The 26,095-nt window shown below is 35.7% G+C and overlaps 1 protein-coding gene across 13 annotated transcripts in view; it reads left to right on the forward strand.

Annotated features, from left to right (window-relative positions):
• The window catches only part of DCAF6 (DDB1 and CUL4 associated factor 6), an 86,042-nt gene that overhangs the window by 25,659 nt on the left and 34,288 nt on the right, over window positions 1–26,095 (forward strand). For 4 of the 13 annotated variants that reach the window (XM_084512528.1, XM_084512533.1, XM_084512534.1 and 1 more), the window contains exons 5-12: window positions 997–1,110; window positions 2,113–2,248; window positions 4,210–4,424; window positions 8,431–8,524; window positions 11,526–11,645; window positions 11,881–12,126; window positions 17,264–17,425; window positions 23,354–23,413. In XM_084512528.1, the coding sequence (XP_084368654.1) occupies window positions 997–1,110; window positions 2,113–2,248; window positions 4,210–4,424; window positions 8,431–8,524; window positions 11,526–11,645; window positions 11,881–12,126; window positions 17,264–17,425; window positions 23,354–23,413 (1,147 nt within the window). The remainder of the gene's footprint in view (window positions 1–996; window positions 1,111–2,112; window positions 2,249–4,209; window positions 4,425–8,430; window positions 8,525–11,525; window positions 11,646–11,880; window positions 12,127–17,263; window positions 17,426–23,353; window positions 23,414–26,095) is intronic. The other 9 variants (XM_084512539.1, XM_084512529.1, XM_084512530.1 and 6 more) reach the window with 3 other exon arrangements.

A 26,095-nucleotide genomic window follows, 5' to 3' on the forward strand; every position in this document is an offset into this window, starting at 1 on the left:
TTACAAGAGGAATGGTTGAATCCTGCAGAGATTACATTTGTAATCATATTTTAGGTAGAGAGAGTTACAGATATCTATAGGTTATTGTTATTAAGAGTTTGAAGAAAATAATTGCATAAAAAGCATCAAAGAATCTTTTGCTCTGTGTTGAATTACTGTATTACACTGTTATTGATTTTGTAGCTCTATGAAACATATTGTTGAAAAGTGCTATCCCTTAAATACCAAACAAAGTATGTTGTAGAAACTGGTGGAATTTACCCACAATACTGCTACTATCAGTAACTTCATAGAAGTTCAATGATATTTGGTGTGTGTTCATCAGCCTGTGTTCAGCCTTAACATGTTTGCTTGCCTTTTTATTTTTCTGAAGAGAGCTTCTTAAATGAAGCTGTAGACAAGAGACACCAGCTGAGTCTTCCCTAGTTTGAGCAGGGCCAAGATCAGGAAAATGGTGCAGTACAGTGCTCTTTTATAACAGCAATAAAATGTGTTGAGGGTAGGTTAGTAACAGTCTTTAGTGCATAGTTGCTTCAGGGGATTTTTGTGTATGTAAATGAATGATTCAATGGAAATAAAAGCCATTTAGTACTTTCATGTCATTCAGACTTCTGAGGGTTTTGTTTTTTATTGCCTTCTGTTACTTGATGGAAATTAAACTGAGCTTCTGTTGAATTATTGCAGCAAATCGATTCTTTATCTGAAAACTAATAGTAATAAATCTATGTTGCTTGTTAAAAAATAATAGAAATAAATGTAAGATTCAGGCTATTCATTTTTCACCTTGTGCATCATACTACGCAGTTTATTTTCAGTATATCAGACCTTTTCTTGAAAATGAAGATGTATCAGCATTTCTTCAGTTTTCTTCTTTGTGTCAGTAGAATTCATAATTTGAGTTGTAACTGCTTCAGTCTTTGCTCAAAATGTTGATGTTTTTCTTTTGAAATTAATGGCATTTTCAGAAGTATTAATACTTTTTTTTTTTCTGATCAGATTATGACAGTACCAAATGATCCGTATACTTTCCTCTCTTGTGGTGAAGATGGCACTGTAAGATGGTTTGATACTCGAATCAAAACAAGTTGCACAAAGGAAGATTGTAAAGATGTAAGAGTGAAATCTTTTAATAAAGATGACCTAAATGTAGAGCTGTACATCATACAAACATAGGATTTGAATTCTGGTAAGGCTTTTAGAAATAATAGATTTCAGGGTCGTTGGTGGAGATGACAACATATTTCCCAAGAAACAAAAAAAGTTTGGGCATTTTATTTTTATTTTATTTTATTTTTTTTTTTAGTATCACTTTAGGATCTTTTTAGATTATGAACTTTGGTGTGATGATTCAGTTGTGGTAGAAAAGATTCTACCTTGAACCTGAATCTGTTGGTTTTGATTACGTCAGTTACAGTAGAGTGCAGAGTTGGAGGCAAAAAATTATCTTGGAAAATCAGCTGCACCCTTGTGTTTTTGACCATCTTTTTTTCCCTCTATAAGGAAAGATTTGATAATGATTTATACTAGATCAAATTAATCATGGGTAATACTCTCCAGAAGGTAAGGTGTTAGTTGTGTCTGCTGTGTTTGGAATGCAGAAGCAGTGTTGAATTGAAAAAACACTTACACTGAAGTGTAATTTCCTGGTTTTAGGAGTTTCTTTGAATCCCAATCATATTAAAATAAAATTCTTTATTCAACGATCTGCCCATAGGTGAAACTTACTCTAATTCTTAGATTCTTTCTGTGTATTTGGTCCTCTTCCAGCTAAATCATTATTTGTGTTTGCATAGGAAAATGTAACGTGCAAGCTAGTTTATAAATCTGTATCTGTTATGCTTATCTGTTCTCAAATGTTTGTTCCTGTAGTTTGTTTTTTGTTATTTTTTTTTTCTTTTTCATTTGATCTCATTATATATTTCCTTCTCTGATAGCTTTCCTTCTCTGTAGTGTATTTCCTGTTTGGAATGTTTATGGCCTACCTACACAAGGCCAGATCTGTTTTTCTTAAAAACTCCTTGACTAATGAGCCTGTGTCTCAAAGTAAAAAGTAAAATTACACTTCAAATGCTCAGAGCTATTGTCTGAATGCTGTATTTTTGTTTGTTCCAGGATATTTTAATAAACTGTCGGCGTGCTGCCACTTCTGTTGCTATCTGTCCACCAATCCCGTACTATCTTGCTGTGGGTTGTTCTGATAGCTCAGTAAGAATATATGATCGGCGAATGCTTGGTACAAGAGCAACAGGTGGGAAACATACAATATAGTAAGCTTTTCTAACTATTTGCACTTCCAATTTCAGGTTCTTTTTGTTTGTTTCCAAAATAGATGGTGAATGACTGAAGTGTAATACTGATTGAAGTGTAGGTTTGTTCTCTGAGAACTGTGCTTTCTAATAGTTGAGTCATTTCACTTTAATATTTGGTAATATCTTCAACTAAGTAATCAATCTCTTTATCCATTTTAGAATACGTTATATACTGAATGGAGAAAAGGACATTCTGTCATGTCTCTTCCTTTGTCTTGAAACATGTGATTTCAAGATTCCTAAAAGCAAATAAATGCAGTCTGCTCTGGTCTACTCACATTTTAATTAAAGTCTTGCCTTCTTATATTCTGCTGTGCTGCAGCGTGTTGTTCCTTATAGGAAGGGTTCTTATGAACTCCATAATGTCATTCAATATGTTTAGCTTTGCAGTTATTGTTGCTATATCAAACATAATTTAACTGAAAAATTACAAATTCCTCAGATGGAAGCATGCATCAGATGCTTATCTAAAAGGTTTTTATAAAAAACTTAAAGCGGCAAGCCACAGTGCATATGCAATTCTAATGTATCTCTTACTCATAATGTATGATTATGTTTGGACATATGTGCGAATTAATATACATAGCTGTGTATACACATTCATAAAAGTAATCAGTGTCACAATCTGTCATTTCTTGCAGCATTTCCTGCTGATTATTGTGATGGAGGAGAAAGGAAACAGTAAAGATCACTTAATAAACATTAAACAATCTTCTCAGCTGGCTAATGTTCTTACAAGATTTCTCCCTTACATCATAGTGGTCAGCAAAATTCTGTGAGAACTGCCTGAGGAACAGATTCTGGGGAGGTTGATTAAAAGGTACTATGTAAATGTTAGATCTTACTTTTCCCCTGAAGTTTTGTTTAAAAACAAAACAACAAAATAAAAACAAAAACAACAACTTTTTCATTTTTATACCTACTTTTGTAACAATACAACAGTAAGATGAATTTGGGCATGCAGGCCCATAGGGGAAAGTAGAGAGTAGACAAAATGTTGAAGACTAGTTTTTCTGGTACTGTTGGTGTAGAGTTTAGTGCTTCACTGTTGTGTTGCTTTTTTTTTTTTTTTTTTTTTTTTTTTAAGGATGAGATATTCCATGATAATTGCTAGTAAGCAATCTGCTGATTTACCTCTTAAACTTTCAGTTTTAGTCCTTATGCAGTGTGAGATGATAAACTCCGAACTTGTCAAGGACAGACTTTTGCACATGCTGAGCCAAAACAGACATGCTGTGCAGGAAAGTTTTGTGGCAAATGTTGTGTTTTTGGAACAGTTTGTTTTTCTCAATTAGTTGTCTTATAGGTAATTTTAATCTGCTTGCAAGTTTCTAACTCTAGAATTGAAGATTGTTTTAGTGCATAGAATGGAGGTGAGTTATCGTGCAAGTCTGATGTATCATGTAGTTCTGCAGTCTTAAAGGGATAAGTGTTATGTCTCAAGGAAAAACTGATAATTTTTAGATCATTTGGGGGAGTAAAGAGGAGACAGATGTCCTTAAATTTTCAAAGTTCTGTAGAATGAATTCCTGATTTGTGTGGTGATACGTAGTTGCATTATTGCTGTGTAAATATGTTTTCATACATTTCAAAATTTCCATTTGTATTAAACTTTACAGATAGTATCCACACACCATCATGTGATGGGTGATTATATGAATATACTTGTGTGTATAAATTTTCATCTTTCTCTATAATTTACATATAGAGTGTGTAAACAAAAAATAAAATATACTGGAAAGATCTGATACGTTAGTATTCCGAACCAAATTATTGCAAAAGCTACAGATTGCTTAGGTTTTCTCAGGTCATCTTTCTTTGGATGTTAACTAAGGAGTATATAGAAACTGCTGGTTGAAAGTTTGCAATAGTAAATATACTCTCTCTTTTTCTCCCACAGGGAATTATGCTGGTAGGGGCACTGTTGGAATGGTGGCACGTTTTGTTCCTCCTCATCTCAATAACAAATCCTGCAGAGTAACTTCTCTATGTTATAGTGAAGATGGCCAAGAGATCCTTGTTAGTTATTCCTCAGATTACATCTACTTGTTTGATCCCAAGGATGACACAGCACGAGAACTTAAAGTTCCTTCTGCTGAGGAGAGGCGAGAAGAGGCAAGTGATTAAGATGACCTATTCTCATGTTTTGTCTCACTACCACCACCTTGGGGAACACCTATTGGTTTTATTTGTCTTGAAATGAATCATAAGCCATCATTTCATTGTCAAGCGTTGTTTTAAAAATACTTGTAGAATATCTACGCAGACAGGTTTGGGCGGCTGGGGAGGTGTGTGTATGTGTGGGTGGTGGTGGTGGTGTTTTTTGGTCCAGTATATTTTGATAAGAGAACAATGAAGAAGGAGGTCTTGGTTGTGCCAATGATTAGCAAATAACAGACTCTATTTCCCTTATACTGGAAGTCCAGCACAGGCTGATATGAACAGAAGTTGGTACCCTGACTGTTCAGTGTCTTGCATAAAATAGGCTTACCTTAGAGCAATACCTGCTGTTTGCAGCAGGAAGCACGTAAAATTGTTATCTCTGTATTCTTCCCAGTTTCATGTTTTCTACAAATAAGTGAGTGCTGCAGAGATTCACAGTTAGCTTTAATCTTTCTGTAACTAGGTCTAGACACACAAGATGGGACTAAGCTATCTTGTGGATGCTGACTGTCTGGTGCTTTTTTTTTGCAAATGTATTCTGGAACTGTTTTGCTTTCTTAGAAAATTGTTGCATCTTCTCAGGGTTGATTAGAGTCTGGAGTACCTGTGTTGAAATGCGAACCACAGATCACTTCCTAGCTTTATTTCTGTGATAATTTAGAGTTTCTTACTATAGAATCGTGTAGGTTAGAAAAGGCCTCAAAGATCATCAAGTCCAACCATAATCCTACTAATGTAGTAGGTCAGGGGAATTTTAAAGGAAATTTTGCTGTTCCTAACTCATAGAGGCTTTCAGTGGAAGTTTAAACACTAAAAGTTGCTGGAAGAAGAGTTCCATTATAAGGTTTTTGTCATGGAGCACTTTGACTTTCTTAATCCCCATGGACAAAGAGGGTCTCAGTTACAGTACACCTGTAATTCCATCATATAAAACAACAGAACTATATAAAATTCAAGATATATTCTGAGATTTTGAAAACTTAGCCAAAATGCCTTAAAGCACACTTGATATATATCAGTAAGTTTTAAGGGAGAATATCTTTTGAAATAACAATGAAATTGTGCAGTGCAGTTTTCTGAACATACTTATGAAAAAACAACAACAATAGGGTGAAGACTTGTGAACTAAAGCAGAAAGAGAATCATAATTAAAAGCAGAATGTAGCATTTGCCATATGTATGAAATGGAAAAGGAACCTTTTTTCCCCTCTTTTCGGTAGTAGGCTGAGGTCACGAAAGTCTATTCACAGATTGAAATGTGCCAATGACATAGTGTGACAAAATCTGTGTACTCTGTATCTGGTATTGCCTACGACTATATGGGCATGCAGTTTTCAGTTATTTGTTACCCACTCTTCAGTACGTTGTGAATTCACAGCACCTATTGACGATGGACTTCTCTTAATGCTTATTTACTGTAGACACACACTATTTCAAACAGTTACAAGCAAATTGCAATTCTAGCTACAATGAGCTTTTGCTTAGAGGAAAGTCTTGCCTTTTGTGCTGGTCTTCAGGATGCTTTCAATTTAGCAACTTAATTGAGTTGCAGAATTTACAAATAAGTATGTGCAGCAGAGTATTGTGTTAGTCTGCACACATGTTCACTTAACCTGTGTGAGGCATCAGGCACTGTAGACAGAGGTACACATTTATTCTTCCGTTTCCCTCTTCTGTCTTGAGAAGCTGTTTACATACATGTGACTTTTATTTTGAGAGTGGTTAACTTAGGAAATCAGAGTGATAAAATATTTTTTCTTGTCTGGTTTTCCTATTCTAAAGATGAGAAGGCATCTATTTGACATCAGGATATAAGACCAGCAATTGTGGCAAGTCACTCCTTAGGTATATTCTCTGTTGTTACTCTTTAGGTGTATTCTCTGTTTTCCATATCACCAAAAGTATATTCCTTGAAATCAAGTATAAACTTTCGTTAGTAAAAGTTGTCATTTAATGGCAGAAATGAGGGGAGAAAATGTTTAGACCAATGAGGTGATCCACTGCTATAGAGCCAAATTAAGATTCAGCAGTGTAAACCAACCACAAGCAGTTATTTATTATTATTTCAATTACAGTGATGCTGACCTTTTCAGCCTAAATTTTCTAATCAATTTGAAACTAATTTCTTTACCTACAGTTAAATTATATAATTCTCTCCCCCTGCAACCAACCGCAACTATCCACTCAATTTTTCTGGCATTATGTTCACCCTTTCACAATCTCCTCAGGGTCTCAGGGGTCTTTATCTTCAGTCTGGAACAGGAGGCTCAAGGGAGTTCACAGTAAGTCAGCATCCTGCTGTCTTCACTGGGATGACAATTATTAGTCTGCCAATGTGGCATGTTTTTTTTTTTTTTTTTTTTTTTTTTTGCTTTTCTGTACTTGTTGTTACCCCCTGGAACTGTTTTCATTGTGGCACAACATTTACAATACATTGAAGAACCATTGATGAGCTGCTGAGAAGGTGCCTCTGGTGTCCTACCATGTGTCCACACCTGCAAGATCTTTTTGCCCTCACTCCATGCCTGTACTTCTTAATGCTGCATTTATGCTCATTACCCATGGGTACTGTTGATTCTTCTTATGCAATTTAAGCAGCTGGCAGCCTCCTGTATATGTCAAAGCTGTTAATAACAGGTTGCACACCATGCACTTATGCAACTCTAAGGAAAACTACAGCAAATTAGGTAATAATCAACCAGCCACTAGACAATTGCTGTTGCAGCTAAATGAGCTGCAAGAAAGCTCCAAGCAAGTAAAGTCCGGACAAAGCCTGGTGAGCCAGCAGCACGTGCTGTTGTTAGCTTCATATTAAGCCTGTGGCCTGTTAATAAATACAGTGCTATATTTAATGAGCAACAGTCACCTATTACTATTACAAATACCGTTGAACAGAACTGGGTGTAGATTCATAGGACCGAGGGAGAATGTCCAGCTGAGTTAGGCTGTTACCTGATTGAGATGGAAGAAGCAAAGAAAAACACGCAAAAATGATGTCACAAATGAGTGGTTCTGCATTTTTCCCTTTCTCCTATGTAATGGCAATGTGATGTGAAGTAATTCAGTAGAGAAGTGATTGCTTGCCTTGTACAGAGAGAGAAGATTGTGACCACCTGCTAGCAGATTTTATGTATTCTTTTCATCTTTAGGCACAGAATATGTCCTGTATTCTTCTCCTTCCAGATAATTTTACTTAATTTCTATTTTTATTTTAGCCTGGTTTTAAATTCTACACAGTAGAAGGAATGTAAAGCTTTCTTCTGAATCTGCAGGCTCCTGAAAGTTAATACTTTAATATGCTTTCACTGCAGTGGTTTTGCATTTAATCCCAAATTGACAGCACTACAGTTCAATACTGTTGTTTTTATTTGGTTTTGTTTGTATAAGCCATACATATCCAGCCAGTGCTCTTAATTTCAAACTCTGAACTGCCTTCTTGAATGTACAAAGCTGTTTCTTTTCAAGTTAGCAAAAGTAGCACCATGCATATAGTACTTGTTTTTTCAGCAAGAAGTACAAAACAACACTGTTACCAAAAAATACATAAATTACAGGGTGGAAAAGAAATGTAAGTTTCTGTTGATAAATATTTCTATATGAATTTCTGTATGGTGAATATTTCTGTAGAATTCAGACTGAATTTGTTGTTTGGTATGGAATGTCGCAATTAATACAGTAAAGGTAATACTGAGTAAAATAGAAGCTGCAATACTTCTAAGAGTTGATTTAGACTGCTGAAATTCTGTATAGCTAAAACTATTGCCAGTACATACATACAGTGTTGTGCTTATTCATAGCAGATCTGAGCATATGGCTGATTTTTTGTGTGTGACAGACAAATTTACATAACTTCAGAAAATGGAGATATGGCATTTATTTTTAAACTCAGAATTCTGTAATGTTCAATATGAATAACTACATAATACCTTTTTACATTTTTTTTTTTTTTTTTTACTAGTTACGGCAACCTCCTGTTAAACGTTTGAGGCTAAGAGGAGATTGGTCAGATACTGGACCAAGAGCAAGGCCTGAGAGTGAACGGGAGAGAGATGGTAACGTGTTTGCTGCTGGGAGTCGCCTTTGTCTTCTCTTTTGTTGTTGCTCTTTTTTTGTTGGATTTTTTTTTTCAGTTTATATTAAGTGTTCCTGAAATACGGAAACGCTTCAGATAAGAACTGTCCACATGTTTTAAGAATCAGCCAGGTCTTAAGAGTGTTTACTTATAACTTAACAGAGAACTGCTGTTCTGTAGTGATTTTGAAAATTGTCTAAATTGAAAATCTTCTCTCCAGAAAAATTACATTGCTTCTGTTAAGTTCCTGTAAATCAAGGGGAGCTTGCTTCATTGTTGTTGGTTATGAGGTAAAACAAATGCATATTTCCCTTTTTGTAGTTAAGCTGCATCTGCAATCAAAGTTGCAAATGAAATGTGCTGTAGGGGACTGGAATTCAAAGCAATAAGTTTCTAACATTTTTTCTTTCACTTTTTTATAAAACACCTACATGTATATGTAGTGACAACATTTTTATGCTCGTATTTTCATGTTTGTAATGTATAATATAACATAATATATTATGTTTGTAAATATATTACACAACTACTTGAGGTTTCAGAAGGTGAAACATTTCAAAAGTTATACTTCAGTGTCAAAAAATGAGATACTGAAGCAGGGCAGAGGATGCTTTACCACTGTTATGTCTAATAATGTGTTTCTGTTTAGCTCAGAAAGGTTGTGGGGGTACTGGTAATTCCCTTAAATTTTCCTCTGTTTTTCTGCCTATCATTTCCCTTTACTTATCTTCTTGATTCCCAAAACTGGAATAGATGTGTCCAGCTGGGACAGACCAATGGTCCGTGCAAACTAGGGTTCTGTATCCAACACTGACAATAGGTGATGCCATCTGGGGAGAGATTGCAAGCCTGTCCTCTTACTTTAGTCTGTTGCCTTTGCTGCTCTACCACTGTTTGCAGTTACTGGAATAGAAACTTCAGAGGGTATATTTCCGTCTGTTCCTTTAGGCTCTCCTAATGGTTCTATTGCCTGTGAATTTCTATAGTCCCTTCTTGAACCTGTCCATGGTATTTCGTATGGCAAACAAACATCCAGAATTTTCACTGCTTACTGTTTAAATTATTACTTTCTTTTCTGTCTTTTAAATTTAATTTCTGTTAGTTTTATCACGTGACCCCTTGTTCTAGTATCACAGGAGTTGATTGTTAGCAGTTTTGCATTCTGCTCACTTGGTGCTTTTGTGATTCCACAGACTTGTTTGTGTACCTCCTCATATTAGGGACACTCGGGTTACCATTTCTGTTGTAGGTTTTTTCTATATGAATTAACAGCAGATTTGTCTCTGCTCAAAATCACTTGTTATGAGTTCTTTTTTAGTTAAACACCGTAAGTGTACTTCTAGCTGTTATTTCCCCATGCTATCAAGTAAATCTTCCAGGGAGAAAGTAAAACTTGAGAAAAGGACTTTTCCAGTACAAACACTGGCTAGATTTTCCTTTGTCACAACAAACTTTCAGTATCTTTACTGTTTGTAGCTTGATAGAATAGTAACGGATGTGTTCAGGAAAATACCTGTATTGCATTAGTTAGGCAGGCAGTGACCTGTGACTTATTTTTCTGTTAACTGTTCATTATCCCCCTCTTCCCATCATTAGCCACCTTTTGCCTGTTTTCTTTGGCTGTTGCATTCCATTTGTTGTTTTAAGCTTTTGAGGCCAGAACTCTTCTACCTGGGGTATAGAGTGTGGGTGATCCCAGGGGAGGGTCAGAGCCACAGTATGAAAATGAGGATAGATGTGGACACTTAAGTGAGAATGAGGGGCACTGTTTCTTGGGGGTTAAGTTGGTGTTTTCCATTCCCTTCTCCCTTCCCAACAACATCTCTTAAACTCAACTGTGAAGGAAGTAATCTAAAAATAAGGTCTGGTGATGATATATTCAAGGTATATCCTAGCTGTGAAATTTATATGCAGCCCTGACAGATAACCAGTTGTTCCAGATACTTGGTCAGTCTGGCAGCTTTTATAACATCTGTGTGGTTAGCAGAATTGATCTTTAGGAGAGGCATATTCTCATTGTACATGTTTTTCCTGAGTATGCTCCAGAATCTTTCAATGTTAGCTTTAGTCTGCAGGGTATTAAAATATCTTTTGCATATATGTTTTGATAAGTAATTGTACTTCACAATGATTTCATTTCTTAAGGTCTTTGATTACAGAACTTTTTCAAAAGTTGCATATTTCAGGAGAGGCTGAAGGACCAGCAGAAGTTATACAGCGATATGAATGGAATGGTCTGGTCCAGTGGAACCATTTTCTATTGGAAGCTGTCAGTCTGTTTAAGAAGATAAACAAACATTTTATAGAATACAAAATACACTTAAAGATTCAAATTTTCCATTTCAACACTTTACAAACGGAATCTTCTTTCCTGGAAAAAAAATAATCATATATAATAAAATCAGAAATAAAATGAGAAGGAAATGCTTTGGGTTGTGTTAAAAGAAAATGCATGCAGAGATTTTGCTGCTTAAGAGTCTTTCCAATTCACACTTAAACATTAAATACCCTAAAAGAACTCTGCTGCTTTACTAAATTATGCTCATGCAGTAAAAGCAAATCACAAAGAAGCATTCTGGAAATGTTAAAAACATCATGTCTTTTTTATGATAAAATTTTTTGTTTTATAATTAGCTGTAAAAAAAAAAAAAAAAAGTAACAATGTGGGCTTTCTTATTTAACCAGCATTTAAAACTGAATGACATAAATTTTGCAATGTTGTGTTTACAAGTTATTTGTAAAATAGAGAATAATTGAAAGATTTAGAAGGGTTTTTTTATTGTTTGTTTTGTTTTGATTTTAATGTCATGCTCAGCTGGCAATTTTTGCGCAGTTGTACGGAGAAGTGGCATTGGTTCAGAGGATTGCTAATTATGTAGTATGTAGTACGATCTCTTTTTCAATGGAAGAGGTAATGGGGGGGAGGAATGAATGGAAGAGTAGAATGCTTTTGTCAAACTTCAGCATTACTGTTTTTACAGGGGAGCAAAGTCCTAATGTCTCTCTAATGCAGAGGATGTCAGACATGCTGTCAAGATGGTTTGAAGAAGCTAGTGAAGTTGCACAAAGCAATCGGGGACGAGGAAGATCACGGTCCAGAGGTGATTTCCCTTTTTTTCAAGAATAATAATTACAATAGGAAGTATAATTATGCTGAATGTAAAGGCCTTGAATATCAGTCTTTCTGAGGTATAAACTAAATTTTTAGTATATTCTAAAGAAATGAGTACGTCTGGATGCCATGTGAATGATAGTGCAAAGTGGTCTTTAGAGACAGAGTAAGTTTACCTTTGAGCCTTTGTTGTTTGCTTTTTTTTTTTTTTTTTTTAAACAAAGGTGGGACTAATCGGGCGGATGCTCCTGCTACTAATAATATGCCACATAGTACAGAATCAGAAACTGCAATGGAAGTAGATGGTTCTGAACAACTTCAATCATCTTCATCTTCTACAATGTCAGCCCAAGCTCCTTCAACATCATCTTCAACAGGAAGTCCCCCTTCAACTTCATTATTGTCTTCTCCTGATAATGAACAAAGGCCTTCTTTGGGGGCCTCAGCTCAACCTGTGCTCCATCAGTCTGGTGAGAAGTAATTCATCTTGTCACTGTTTATGAAAAACCCTTCCAATAAGAAAGAATTTTATTTTAGGGTATTTGGAGAAATTGATCTAAATCTGTTGTTTTTTTCCACATGCACATCTTTAGTGAGATTAGGTATTTCATAGTTACAAAGTGACTACAGCTTCAGCTTAAAGAAATAGTAAAACTCAACTGTGTTCATTTGTCTGAAGAAAGGGGTAAGCATTATTGTCCTTTTAAATAGAAATATATATAAAAGAAAAGCTTTGTTTTTTCCTTATCTCGTTGTCTTCCTGAAGTATAATTAATGTCATGCCTTCTTCAACTGTGATTTGGCTGTAGCAGTCTCAGTGCAATGAACAGCAAAATCTATGTCTGTTATTAATTAGAGGTAATAGACACATCAGCAATGTTACTGGTTTCTTCTCAAAAATATCTGGATAGACAGGACTCATTTTGCACGAGATTCCGTTATTGGTTGATAATTTGTACTACATACTACTTTTTAAGTTTGTCAATATTGAAGAAACTCATCTGTTTTAAATACAGACTTATGTTCTTCTGGTGGGGTAAGAGGGTGGGGGAAGAAAAGATATTTTACTGTCAATGTCAGAAACATATCTGAACAGAAGTAAAAAAGCACCTTATGCTTTGACTTGCCTTTTTGCATCTCCATGTAGGAAAAAATGCCACAGCCATTAGAATTGCATAATGTTTATTTTTATTTTTTTTTACTTTTTAAAAGTGAGTTTCAACTCACTTTACAACTTTAGACTTCACAACTGTGGGAGAAAGGCTGTTGTGAACACCTAGAGGCTCAAATCTGAATAATTTAAAATCACACTTTTTTGGTGTAAATTCACCTCTTATCTTATACCAATTCGGTTGGGGAAATAAAAAACAAACATGCCAAGGTGTTGTAATTAGAAAAGATGACTGAAAGCATCTTCAGGCCCTAAATAGATGTAGTGGAGTGAGTATAGCAGAGTGTGGAATTTCACAGAAAAAAATTTGCCTTTCAGTGTACTGTGGCTGCTGCAGCCAAAATCTGAGACAGTTGAGAAATTACTGGTTATATGGTATTTGAAAGATGGGGAAGCTAAAGACATAAATTAAAATTCATTAAATGAGTCATTCTTTCAAACCTTGCAGTTATACTGATACTTCTTCTTTAAAGAAAATAAACAGTGAGGAGAAGCATACCAATACAAACAGTCCAGATACTGTTTCTATAAGTGAATGCTAGAAAACATGTTTAGTAGCAGGGGCTTTTAGTCAACTACGTTGTTTATTACTGTTTGTGTCAGCTTGCTGCAATATCAAGCTTTTCACAAAACACAAAAAAGTAGGAGTCTGCTCTAATTCACTGTAACCCAGTTCAGCAGCTGCTATCGTTGGAACAGAGGAATAGCCACCAAAGACCACACACACCATTACCAAGGGTTCATTTTGCTCCGTTTAGTTGTGTTTCTCCTTCTCCTTCTTCTTCTTCTTCTTCTTTTTTTTTTTTTTAAGTAGTTGGTATGGCATTGACAAGCACTGAGTATGTCCCACATTAAAAGTAGTTGCTTCAAGGTACATCACTGAAAATGTGGATTGCATAACGATAATGCACTAAATAACATTTCTGGAATTACGCATTTTCTATCCTGCCTTTTAAAGAATGCATGCCACCTTTATCATGTATTTTCTTCTTTGTCTCAGGATGTCTGAATTTCTAAGTAAAAGTTTATTGTGCTAGCATGCAGCTGAAATTGTTACTGCTCAATTCAGCTCTTCTGTAAGAGCATTTCCTCTTTCCCAATGTTACTTTAGACTTAAGATTCTCCTTGTATTCAGATTTGGAAGGGGTAGTGGTAGTGGTGGTTGTTTTGCATTGTTGACAGACAATGGAAACTTTCTAGTTTATTTAATCTAGTATAATGTTTGATAGGTTCTTTGACTACACCTACACAGGGTGTCAGATGGGCTGCTGCGTCAAAAAAAAAAAAAAAAAAAAAAAACACAAAAAAATCCCTATGTCTGGTATTCCTTATCACCATATGCAGATTTTAGTTAGGATCAAGTATCATCTTCAAATAGTCTATAGGACTCCTGCAGGAGTCCTTAACTTAAATTAAATTAAACATGCCAAAGTAAGCCTTTTGCACTGCTTTAAAAAAAAAACACGTTGTAGAAGTCTTCTTTGGGCAACATCGACAAATTCAGAGAGAGGGGGAGTTCTTGGGCAGAGTAGCAGTAATGGAGTTCTGAATGGGTAGTCTTGAATATAGATTTTTCTTCTGCAATGTTTGTGTACTTGTATAACCAATGATGGTGCTCAGTCATGAGAGTTTTTTTTCTTGCAGCCTCCAGTTTATGAATATAAAAACACTGAACTCTGTATCAAGAACAGGATTTCCCTGAGTTTGTGTAGCTGCACTTAGATGTGAATGAAACCTGCTGCTTTTGGGAGTGACAGGACAGGGAAAGTGATGACAGGCATATTAGTTAAAGTATAGTGGGGCTGAGTAAGAAGACCAGATAGAGGTGTGTTGTAAAAGATGGATGACCAGAGAAATAGTTTGCAAAATGGAAGAAAAGTGAGAGGCTTTCAGCCATCATTTTTCTTTAAGTGGTGGCAAATAGAAGCTTGAATGTCATAGCAAAGTGTTAGCAAACAAAGAATATGTTCTAGGATAATGACTTTTTTACAACTGTGGCATACCATGGAACAGGCTTACAAACAGCTTTTCATAACTCATTTCTACAGATTTCTGTACTGAATAGAGATGCTGATAGTAAGCCTCTGTTTGAAATAACAATACCTTTACACGTATAATTCAAATATATTGTTAGTGTGGTCTTCCAGAAAATATACCATGTGATGAGCATTTGAGCTTCTGCATGTGCATTACTTCATCTTTTAATGTGGTGGTAGTGATTGTTGTTGTTTTTAGGAAAAAAAGAAATACGTATTCAAAAAATAGTCAGAGCTCCAATCTGTGCTGGAACTTGTTGGGAAAAGTCTCTTTATAAGAATGTATATTCTAGAGGAATACAGTTGAAGCATTTGAATAAGTTGCAAATAATCAACAAGATCGTTGAGGCACACGTCAGTAGTTTGCTATTGTCAATACATTTGAATAATTTTCTTTCTATGATGAGATGGTGTGAATACTGGAGACTTTCATGCTTGTCGTGAAGGTAAAAAATAATTTAATGTCTTCCTGATATAAGGTAGATTTGCTTATAAATTTTGAATGGGAAAGGGGCAATAGCTGCTGGTTTTTGTTGTTTTGTTTTGTTTTGTTTTCAGTTTCTCTTTCCTTGCTCCATTTGCTGGCAAAATAAACATTTGCTTAGAGATTCTGAAATGTGTTAAAAGTGCTGCAATTAAACTTATTCCAGATAGCAGTTATATCTTTACATTTTGAATTGTACTTCTTATTAAGACTTAAATTGTAACTGTCTCTGGAGTGAGTGGAGATGAATCAGCAGCAAGTAGTGAAAACTGCAATTTGAGACACCATTGATACTTCCATAAAAGCATTTTCTACCTTTTTTTTTTTTTTTTTTTGATTTCCGTAAACGTTCACATCACATGAATTATTCATAGCAAATTTCTTTCATACCATATTCCTCTTAGGAATTATATCTTTTTCCTTCTTGTTATACGTCATCAACCATAAACTGGCAGGTTGTATTTTCCAGAAGTGGTATTATGGCAAAGACATTAAAGCTTAAGGCTAGCAGGTATTAACCAGTGCCTGCTACTAAATTGCTGAATGATCAGATTATTGCTTTATGTTTGTTTCTTGTTGTGAAACAAAATTTTAAATTTGCTTGCTTCATTAAGTGAACAAGGGTTACAGTATATGTGTAAAGCTTAGTTGTTGCTTGGGTGAAAGGTGATACGCCAATGTAATGCTCTTCAGTACTTGAAGATTTCATAGTGAGGATATTTTTCTTTGCAGATTTCCTCATGTATACAAAGTACTCCAGGGTGTCCTTGATAAAAATGCTTTCAGGATAAATCTGGGCTAACACTTCGTAGCAAAACTAACTAGAGTACTTGATGTGAATATATGAGTCTGAATTAGCTTCTTGACCCTCCTTTATTATAGGTGAGAGTAGTTAGCAGCGGTTCAGATCAATGTTGTGCTTCAGCTATTGCTAATAACAAGACAGTCTGTATTGTATAAACAGAAGCACTTGCTGTACAGCACTTGTGTAAGTGGAGGAAATCTGCAAAGACCACAGAAAGAATGAAAAAATACTTAGACACCTGTTTTATCGTAGTTTGCAAAATAAATAAATAAATACTGATAATCAGACAGTAGACTGGTCCATGCCAAAATGCTGTAACTTAGAAATGAATAAAGACAAAATGACGAATGCATTGAAGTCCCTAAAGATAGATCTGCAAGAATAGTCTGTTAAGAGAATAATACTAAGACATCTTTATGATCCAATAAATTGATTTATCTGGTGGACCAATTAACAGTGCTTCCAAACTTTGAATCCTCACCCATTGGGAATGTCTGAGATAAACATGAGTTCATGGTAAAATGTTTTTGTTTTTTTCATTAGATGCTGTTCTGTCACCTCTTTCCATAATCTACACTTTATTTTTTTCACAGGTTTGTTTTGACCAAAATTGTATTTTTTTTTTCACATCAGAAAGCCATCACATTGATTTTGAAAATCTACCTGTATACCACAGCTGCATAATTTTCCACTACAAATGCTCTGATTTGTTGTGAAAATGCATACTTCTGTCATTTGCTTTGTGTTGTATCAGTCAGGATCTTTTCATTTTCTTTCTAGCTTGTCTTGTTTTCCTCATAATTATTCAATAAATGTTTTAAGTGTTATAGAAGGGGAGGGGTGCATTGTATGACATGAATTTTGAACTTTCTGAACTTTAAAATCCTATGATTTGTGCATTTAAGAAGAGAAGAGCAATTAAAATATTTCATTTTATTATTTCTAGATGTCAGTAGACTGATCTGTAAAGTTTTTATCACTTTAATTACACTTAGTATCTGTTGCTTTTCTCTTTAGTCAGTCCCCTGTTCCACCCCCGCTTCTGTATATTGTATGTTTGATGCTTCTTTCTTTTACATACTTTTTTTTTTTTTCTTCTTCCATTTGTCAGAGTTAATGGGACCCGAGTTAGCTATAATCCGTAGGGGTCTACAGCGGCTGAGGCTTAAGAAGGAACAACAGAGACAGCGAGAGCTAGCTGAGGGTTCAGCACCACAGTCCTCCTCTGATCAGTCATCCTCTAAGGGCTCCTCACAGGACCCTCAGGCATCAGGTTGTCATTTGCCAAGGTTTCTTAAGCAGCTAATGTAGTTATAGTTTGTGCTGCTGTTGTTTGCTGAGATGCTTCACTTCCAGAACAAGACAGCTAATGCATTTGCTGCTCGTCTTACTTTGCATGTGGTGGTGTTTATCATCACATGGTTAGGAAAAGAGTAATAATAACAGATTTAATTTATCTAACATGTTTGGATTATATAGTTCAATGATAATGTATGGAGAAAGTTTCCTGGGTGCACACGATCAAGTATGTGCAATGTTTGTTAGATCAGCTAACCAAGAAATTGCTGTGTCCTGAAAAGGGCAACCTATTTATGCACTTGTTACTGAATTGCAGTTAACTGTATCTGGTAGTAACATTTAAGATGGCTTTGATTTAGCATGTGTTCTAAATCAAGGTAACAATTCAGTAAAACAGAAGTTTGACACTCTTAAATACTATGTTTGTACAGTAAGTGTAGTGGAAAGTACTTGTAGTAAGCCTAAGTCCCCAAATATGCTTTGTCTTTTAAAATATGACTTTTCCTTTCGTCATTCTTGTCTTAGATTAAAAATTATTATAAGAAAGCTTTGGAGATTTTTGTAATAAATTTGAGAAAGTTCTAAGTTGGAATAGAAGCATGTTTATCAATAAAGAGTTAAACCTAAGACATAAACTTGAAGCAACCTTTGTCGTGGCACTATGTAGAAATGAACAGGGTACATGCTGTAAGTGTGAAAAATCAGTATATTCAGTGTTAAAGTAAATGTAAGGGCAACAAATCTAGCAGCTTTTTTTTTTTTTTTTTGTGGATAAATTTTGTGGTAGTTGGGGTAAGGCTAAACTGCTTGTAAGGACTGACATACATTCACAGTTTGGCTTGCTATGGTTTAATAAATTCATTTATCTGGAATCTTGCAGAACAATTTGATATAACAGTGGCTAGTGTTCTTGTTACACTATGTAGTTACTGAACTTTGAATTATTTCCTACAGCAGGAAGTTTTACAGAGTTTTCAGATTGTTTGAAAAACATTAATCCTGGAGGGCTGTCATGTTGATTATAGGTGCCTGTTTACTTGCAGGAAGAGAACAAGAAAACTGACATTGGCAGTATTTTTGCAGTATTTTTGTAGGTAGCATCAATTTCCTGGCAGGAAAAGCTAATATAATAATAATTGAATCTGAAATGAGAAACCTACCAATCTTATTTTAGTAAACTGGACATCAGAATTTATTAACTCAAATATATGTACTGATAGAGGCAAAACCTCTGCAGTCAGTGGATCTTGATCTCCAATTTTCATTTTGGATTGACTTTAAATAAATAGTTTCCCATTGTAAAATTGAAATTAAAGTGGAAAAAAAAAAAGTTAGGTTATAACCCTATCTGTAGAGTGTTCAGCTGGAATTAAGTCTGGATATTTTACTGCCTATCTGAAGTATGCTCTGGTCTGAGTATCACTTACTGTCTTGCCCATCTCTTTCTTTATGCTCCTTCAAGGATGCACAGTAATCCTTCCTTATGGTGTGTTGCTTGTGGGTCTGCATGCTGCAGAATCCCTTCTGACACAAACTTGAAGCTTTAAGTTAAGTGATTGTTTTGAGTAGAGGAGTCAGAGATGTGTTGTAGTTAGTTTGTATCCTACCTCTGCCTCTTGGAGTTGATTTGCAATGTCCTTTGAATGCTAGGGTAATTAATGGGAAGGTCTGATTGTCTTGTTTCGTATCACTGAGGAGCAGAAGAGCACATACGCAGACTTAGATGAAACTGGTACTCACATATTTATGTCGTTCTTCATGTGACAGTGAATTTGCAGACTTAACCCTTTTATTAAATGATTGCCTTGAAAGGTAAATTTCACAGAATTACTGAATACCGTAAGTTGGAAGGGAGCCACAAGGATCACTGAGTCCAATCTCTGGCTCCACACAGGACCACCCAAAAATCAAACCCTATGTCTAAGAGAATTGTCCAAGCTCTTCTTGAACTCCAGCAGGTTCGGTGCCATGACCACTGCCCTGGGGAGCCTGTCCTAGTGCCCAACCACACTCTGGGTGAAGAACCTTTTCCTGACATCCATCTTGAGCCTCCGCTGATGCAGCTCCATGCCGTTCCCTCGGGTCCTGTTGCTGTCCCCAGAGAGCAGAGCTCAGCTCCTGCCCATCCACTCCCCTTGTGAGGAGGCTGCAGGCCACCAGGAGACGTCCCCCCAGCCTCTTCTGCTCTGAGCTGAACAGACTAAGTGACCTCAGCTGTTCCTCATACATCTTGCCCTCTAGACCCTTCACCATCTTTTTCCTAGTTGTAAATTTTCAAACAGAAATTACACCCTGAAGTGCATCTGCCACCATATGAAATGAAGTCATAGGTTTTGTTTGGCCCAGGGCTGCAAATTCTCAGTCTCTACCTTGGTATAATTTATACTTGCTATGTTCTTGGGAAGTCAGTGTAAGACTAAGGTCATTTCTTCTGCCCTGTATTTCATTCTCAGTCCTTGTCTTTGCAATTACAGCAGCTCGGTTATCATAGCCATAGACACAGGGAGAAAAACACTTCAGTCATGTAAGAAATTAACAGTAGAAAATGTCAAGTGCTGAAAGCTCTTACTGGCTTAATAGAAAAGATTGCCATACTATTAGACTGTATGGCAGTTATTCAGTTTCCTCCTAGCCTAAGGACTTGTAGCGGTTACATGAAGATTTGTAAACTTTCTGTAATAGTCAGCCCTCGCTATTGAGAGGAGTAGTAGAGTATACTATTTAGAGGAGTGTGAGAAGTATGTTCAAAAGCTTATGATGCTGTTGGATACAAAGATGAGTTAAATAAGTAATGATTCACAGTAGGCTGATTTGATGCTGGAGAAGAATATACTTTATCCTCAGATGGCAGAGACTATGTTTCAGTGGATACTTCACATGAAGTATTGTGTAAGCTTGGCAGGGTTTCAGAAGCTGATTATGCTATGTGAATCAGGTCTGTTTTGTCTTCAAGCCTTTTCTCAGCTGTTGAACAGATGTGGACTTTTTTTTTTAGTAGCCACTTTATTTAAGAGGGAACTACGATAAATTTTTTATTTTATGTTTTCTCCAGTAAAGTCTAGACTTGGCATTCATTTTTGTGGCATTTCATAGCATTTACATCCTACACAAAATTTAAACAACCATATATGTGCTATATGCAAGCGACAAAGAAATTAAGTCTTTATAACCTGTAGTTACTGCTCCTCTGCCACATGCTGATATGCCACGTATATATCACTGTTAACTAGTAATGGGTAATAAACTGAAGCAAGGCGTTGAAGAGATCTTTGTTTCTCTTGTTGAGAACTTCAAGTGAATAAAAGATAATACAAGAAGTTACAGAAATATGAACCAGCTGATCTTGAAGTAAAAGAAACAGAATTCATATTACAAGTCAATGTGTACAGGACATATTTCTGTAGCTGTGTGTAATGTGCATGCATCTTACATAATCTGAGTAATAAAAATGCAATTCTTATTACTAGATTCTTAGATTTTTAAATGCTGATGTATCAAAATGCATCTATTTTAGGTTCAAAATATGTAACAGCTTAGTCATTGCACAAAGCAATTATTCGTAATTATTAAAACAAGCGTTTAATTTCTTGGATTAATGTCCAGTTTAGTGGATTAATTCCACTAAAATTGTAAGAAGATAACAAAATAATAGTGAAGTGTGAGACACGTAAGCCCATATCGTTTCATTTTTACTGAGTGAATGAATGATACACATGGCAGAACATACCTTCTGTGTATTTACTGTCTCATAACTAGAAGTCAATAAGATTTGGAAGTACTGGTAAGGGTAGTAAATGTAATTTCTTATGCTTATAATTAAACTATGTTTATTTAGTCATATTTGTTCTATTTGTGTTGGCCTGAATTAAAGAGCTGATGAGACTAGCGTTTCCAGCCAACTAAAATGATAGGCATGATGTGCCTCTTAAACAGGACATAAAAGCATGTGGAAAGAATTGGACTGTAAGAACAGGGCTCAACTGAGAATCACTGTCTTCTGTGATTTAGTCTTCTCAGATTGCTATACAAGACTTCCTTTGCCTTTAGCACTTAGCTAGAAGTTAATCCCAGCCGTGGGCTCATAGCTGTGAATGTGATTCAACCCAGTCCACCCTTGGGAGATGCATACCAATTCCTGTTTTGAGTCAGCTGAAATAAAAGCAGATCATCGTATGGCATGGTGCATCTTTACACCAGCTTTTTTCCTCAGGTTTACATTCTAAAAAGTGGGCTACTACTCCATTGAAAATGCTCTCCTATAAACACTTCCCTTCTAAATTAGAAATTACATTTAAAGTGCACTTCACTTTTGGAAAGTGAAATGTATTAATGTTACAGGTCTCATACCTAAGAGCTAAGCCCCATCTAAGTCTGGAGGCCAAATTCTGTGGTCTGGCTTAGGCTTCTTTGGTGCAGGGCATGGGTAGGGCTGAACAAAGATGAAGACAAATGAAGGCCAATTTCTATTCCCTAATTATGGAAGTAGTGTATGAGCCCAGCTACCAAAACAAGCCAGCCTCCAAAATACATGGAACTTGCCTCAGACTCCCTTAGTCTTCACTGCTTCTCCCCTCCCATGCAGTGCTAGGTATTAGTGTAATGAGGAAGCAAGCTGTGATTCTTGAACCAGTAGCTGGGAATGAAGTGTCATTTGAGGATGTATCTTTAAATTGGCTTTGTTAATTTAGCAGTGTCTAGTAGCATATTTAGCATATGTCTATTCTACAAAATGGGTCATGCTGTTGATTCTGGCCCAAACCTCAAAGTGAGCCTCCTGTAGGAGAGGATGTATTATTTCATAGCTTTCCCTATATAGAATTTAAATTAACGTTAAAATTATTTCAGCATGCTGTGATTTTTTTTGTACAGTATGGCTGTATTTATAATACACAATATTAAAGCCATTTAGCTTAGCATGAATTTGTTTATAACAGAATTTGACAAATGGAACCCAGATATGGTAGCCTAGCCAATATTATGTTTGAAATACTGCACTAATTTATGTACATCGTCCCATTTTACAGCAATATGGAAGTAAGATCGAGACTTCAGAGATGACAAGGAAAATACACTTCACAGACGATGCTGAAGTTAGCATCTGTCATTTGTTTGCACAATGAATGCAGTGCTGGTGATGGTTATTAACTGGTAGTATCCAGTGGGAAAATGCATTTAACTGCTGCTTTTTTTCTCTTTTTTTTTTTTTTTTTCTGTGATTAGGTGAGAATTTTTATAGGACTGGTTGACATGGTACCGTGTTAAACTCATTAAAACACTTTCAATCATCAGATGCTACAGAGGTATAGCATCTAAGAATGCTATTGAATTGAACTGTCATCTGAGAGGGATCTATTTTGGTGCTTTAATGTTACAAAAACAGTTTATATGCTGTTATATCTGCAAATCCTCTCATCTTTTACATTTTATATTCCTAGGTATAAATACTGAAGATACTGGTATGCCACGAGTATTTTATGTTGAAGTGTAAATACTCTGAAAGTTACATTTAGCACATGGTTTGAAGTACTAGTGTCATTTAATACATTTGAAAGCCGGTAAAGGCTTTGAAGTCATAACTCTTCAGTATTCTTTGTGACATTTTAGAAATTTGAACAACATGGCAAAAGCCTTGGTAACGAACAAACATTTTCAGTATCAATGTCAGCAAGCTTCAGTCTGTTGTTCAGTGATTACCTAAAGCAATACGTAGTGATTTGAAACAAGTGGCTTTGCTTCTGTCATGCCTAGAAAATGCAATATGGCTGGCTGCTCATAAAACAAACCCAAAGCTTCCTTATGTTGCTGCTTCTTATTTTTTATTTTAAACTAACATGTGATCGTGACATTGCTGTGCAGTTCTCTGCTGCTTATGTTTTAAGTTGAAATCTCATTTTTGTTTCAGATTCTCCTTCTTCTGTGGTTAACAAACAGCTTGGATCCATGTCACTTGATGAGCAACAGGGTGCGTGACAGGAAATGCGCTATACCCAGCCATAGTTGATTGCAATGCTTCTTTTTTAAAATTGCCTTTCATGATGATAAACAGTCCAAAATGCTGTTCATCTGCATAAAGTAGCATTCTGTAAGCAGATCTGCTGGAAACTCATTAAGTATTTAATTCTCAATACCAGTATCAGCGTAAGGTTAATCGTTTTCAAAAGCCATCCTATGCTCAATTCTAAATGCATTTGATGTAGGTACAATAAATGTCGTATGCAATCTACAGGCGTTAAGATTTTTTTTTTTTAATGTAAAGCAAAACTAATTCTTTAAGCAATCTTTTTCTGAATGGTTCTTCTTGGATCAGAGTGCAACTGACAACATTGAAGTAACTTGTAATCATATAATGCCAAAGTAGTTTATTTTATGCAAGAGATATATGCAGCATTGTTGTATTTGCACTGTTTGAGTAACTCAAGAGCATCTATAGCACTCACATGCATCTTACCTTTGTGATCCTTTGTCCTGTACCCCTTCTGCTAGACAAGTAATACTGTTTCTCTATAGATTTCTCACTGTCTGGTGGTAAAAAGCAAGCTCGTGAGTTTTCCCTAGGCCTGTTATTCATCAGTCTTTAACTTGTGAGCAGTGAACTAGACCAAAGGACACCCTTTTCCAGCTGAACCAACATCATCTTTGGTGAATATTTATGCCTGAATAATTAATAAATGATAGAGGGTAATTTAAAAATAGATTTCCATACACTCTACATTATGTTTACTCCCATATGAAAGCCTCAGTAGAGCTTTAGTATCTCAAATATCAGAAAAGAGCTGTCTGTCTCCTCTTGTTTCATATTGTAAACTAGAATGCTGTTTTGAAATCCCATTTCTGAAAGATACTCTGTTTGGCAACTGTTGAGATATGGTTAATTTTAGGATGCCAGAACACTGGGGAAAAAATCAAGCTGTGCTTTTTATTGACATAATAAATTCACATTGTGGAACTACATTTTGTGATGAAATAGCCTTAAATCTAAGTACATTTACTAACTATTCATGGTTCAATAGTCAACACCACTATTCAGGTTTAGCTGGAAAACTTTTTCATTATGAGTGGCCAAGTTCTGCTCTCTTTTATGAACTCAGAATAAAGCATTATTTGATGGTAGTAGAATAAGCTGGAATTAACATACATAATCTACATGCTTATTGGAGTTCTTACAACAGAATAAAAAAAAGGAAAAATAGTTATTGATAAAATGGTTTGTTTGTTGTCATTGAGAATTAAACCCATATGACAACAAAAATAAAAGAAGTAGTTTTGGTCCCAGAAATCAGTTCCCAGGTCTGCTTTTTTTCTTAATTTGGTACTGAATTAGCTGGTGTTCTGTTGGACCAATCTCTGTTGTTGGCATATATGTTTTATAACTGTATCTGGGTTTAGAGATCTTTTGATACTTACTACAAAAATATATTTATAATGCCATTTTTTTCTGACATTCCAGCAGAAGCTGTAAGTCCTTCCCATCCATACAAAATAGGTTTCAAATGGATTGTAATGATCAAAGCTGGAGGTTTAGTTTGACTCTGATTGTAATAATGAAGGGTGACTCTAAGAGCTGTTCCAGTGCAAAGGCAATATTATGTCTTCTAGGAACTTCCTGAATTGATATGAGTAGAGGAAACCTGAAGGCAGAGCTCTAGCTTGGTAACTTTGAAGAGCAAATGAGTATATGCATGCCATACTATATTAATGCTTCTTCCTACATACACAGAAGCCATATTGAGCGGTGATATTTCTAGGTATTTGAACGTTAATTCTAGGTTTTATGGGATGTCAACACAACAGTGTGATGTCCATGTCAGATTGTTCAGTGCCACTTGACAGGTATGTGAGCTGGCTCTGAACAAGCAGGTGTGTCAACTACAGCACAGTTAATTCTTCATTTCTTTGTACCTTAAGTCCTGGAAAATGTCAGCATGTGTTGTGTCCCTGCTGATTGGCTCTGCCTCAGACAGACAAATTTCTTGGGCATTGGTATGCCTACAGAGCTTTCCAGGTCTAAAGTGAGCTCTGCAGGTATAAGCTGAAGAATTTTGGAACTGTGCCTCTTGCATGGCACGGCATGTTCTGTACTGCTTCTTTGTAAAACACAGCACGAAGTGTAATTAGAAGGGGAATCAACCAGAAGAAATTGTATACCTTCAGAATGTACAAAGCTGATTGTCGTGTGAGGAGATCATGATTAGTACTGGATGGGAAATATTTTGAAAGTTTTTAATAAAGAGTCATCTGTCTTCTTCACATGTGTTTATTAATATATCAGTGAAGTGGCCAGCATTTGAGATGTGGGAAACTAGCTTGAAGTTCCTTATGTTAGTTTAACTAGATAATACAGTCTGGAAACCTGTCTTTATGAACTCTTACCAGTTCATAGGTAAGAATCCAAATCTGTGTGAAGTTACATTTGCACAGGTTCATTTTCTAAGAGAAAAAAGCATGGGGCATTGCCTTCAGTTTCTGTCTTTTATTTGTCATAAGGTTATGAATGAAATTTGGTCTTCAGTTGTAAGGGTTGACGTTGCAAAGTACCTTCTTACGTTACAAAGTATGTCTTCTGTGACAGGACTGAATATGAAATAAGACTAAGTTGTTGATAGTATCTTTAAAATATAATGTATTTGGCTGTAAAATCAAAGTG

Source organism: Aythya ferina (assembly GCF_964211825.1).
Source record: "Aythya ferina genome assembly, chromosome: 1".
NCBI classification, from domain to species: Eukaryota; Metazoa; Chordata; class Aves; order Anseriformes; family Anatidae; genus Aythya; species Aythya ferina.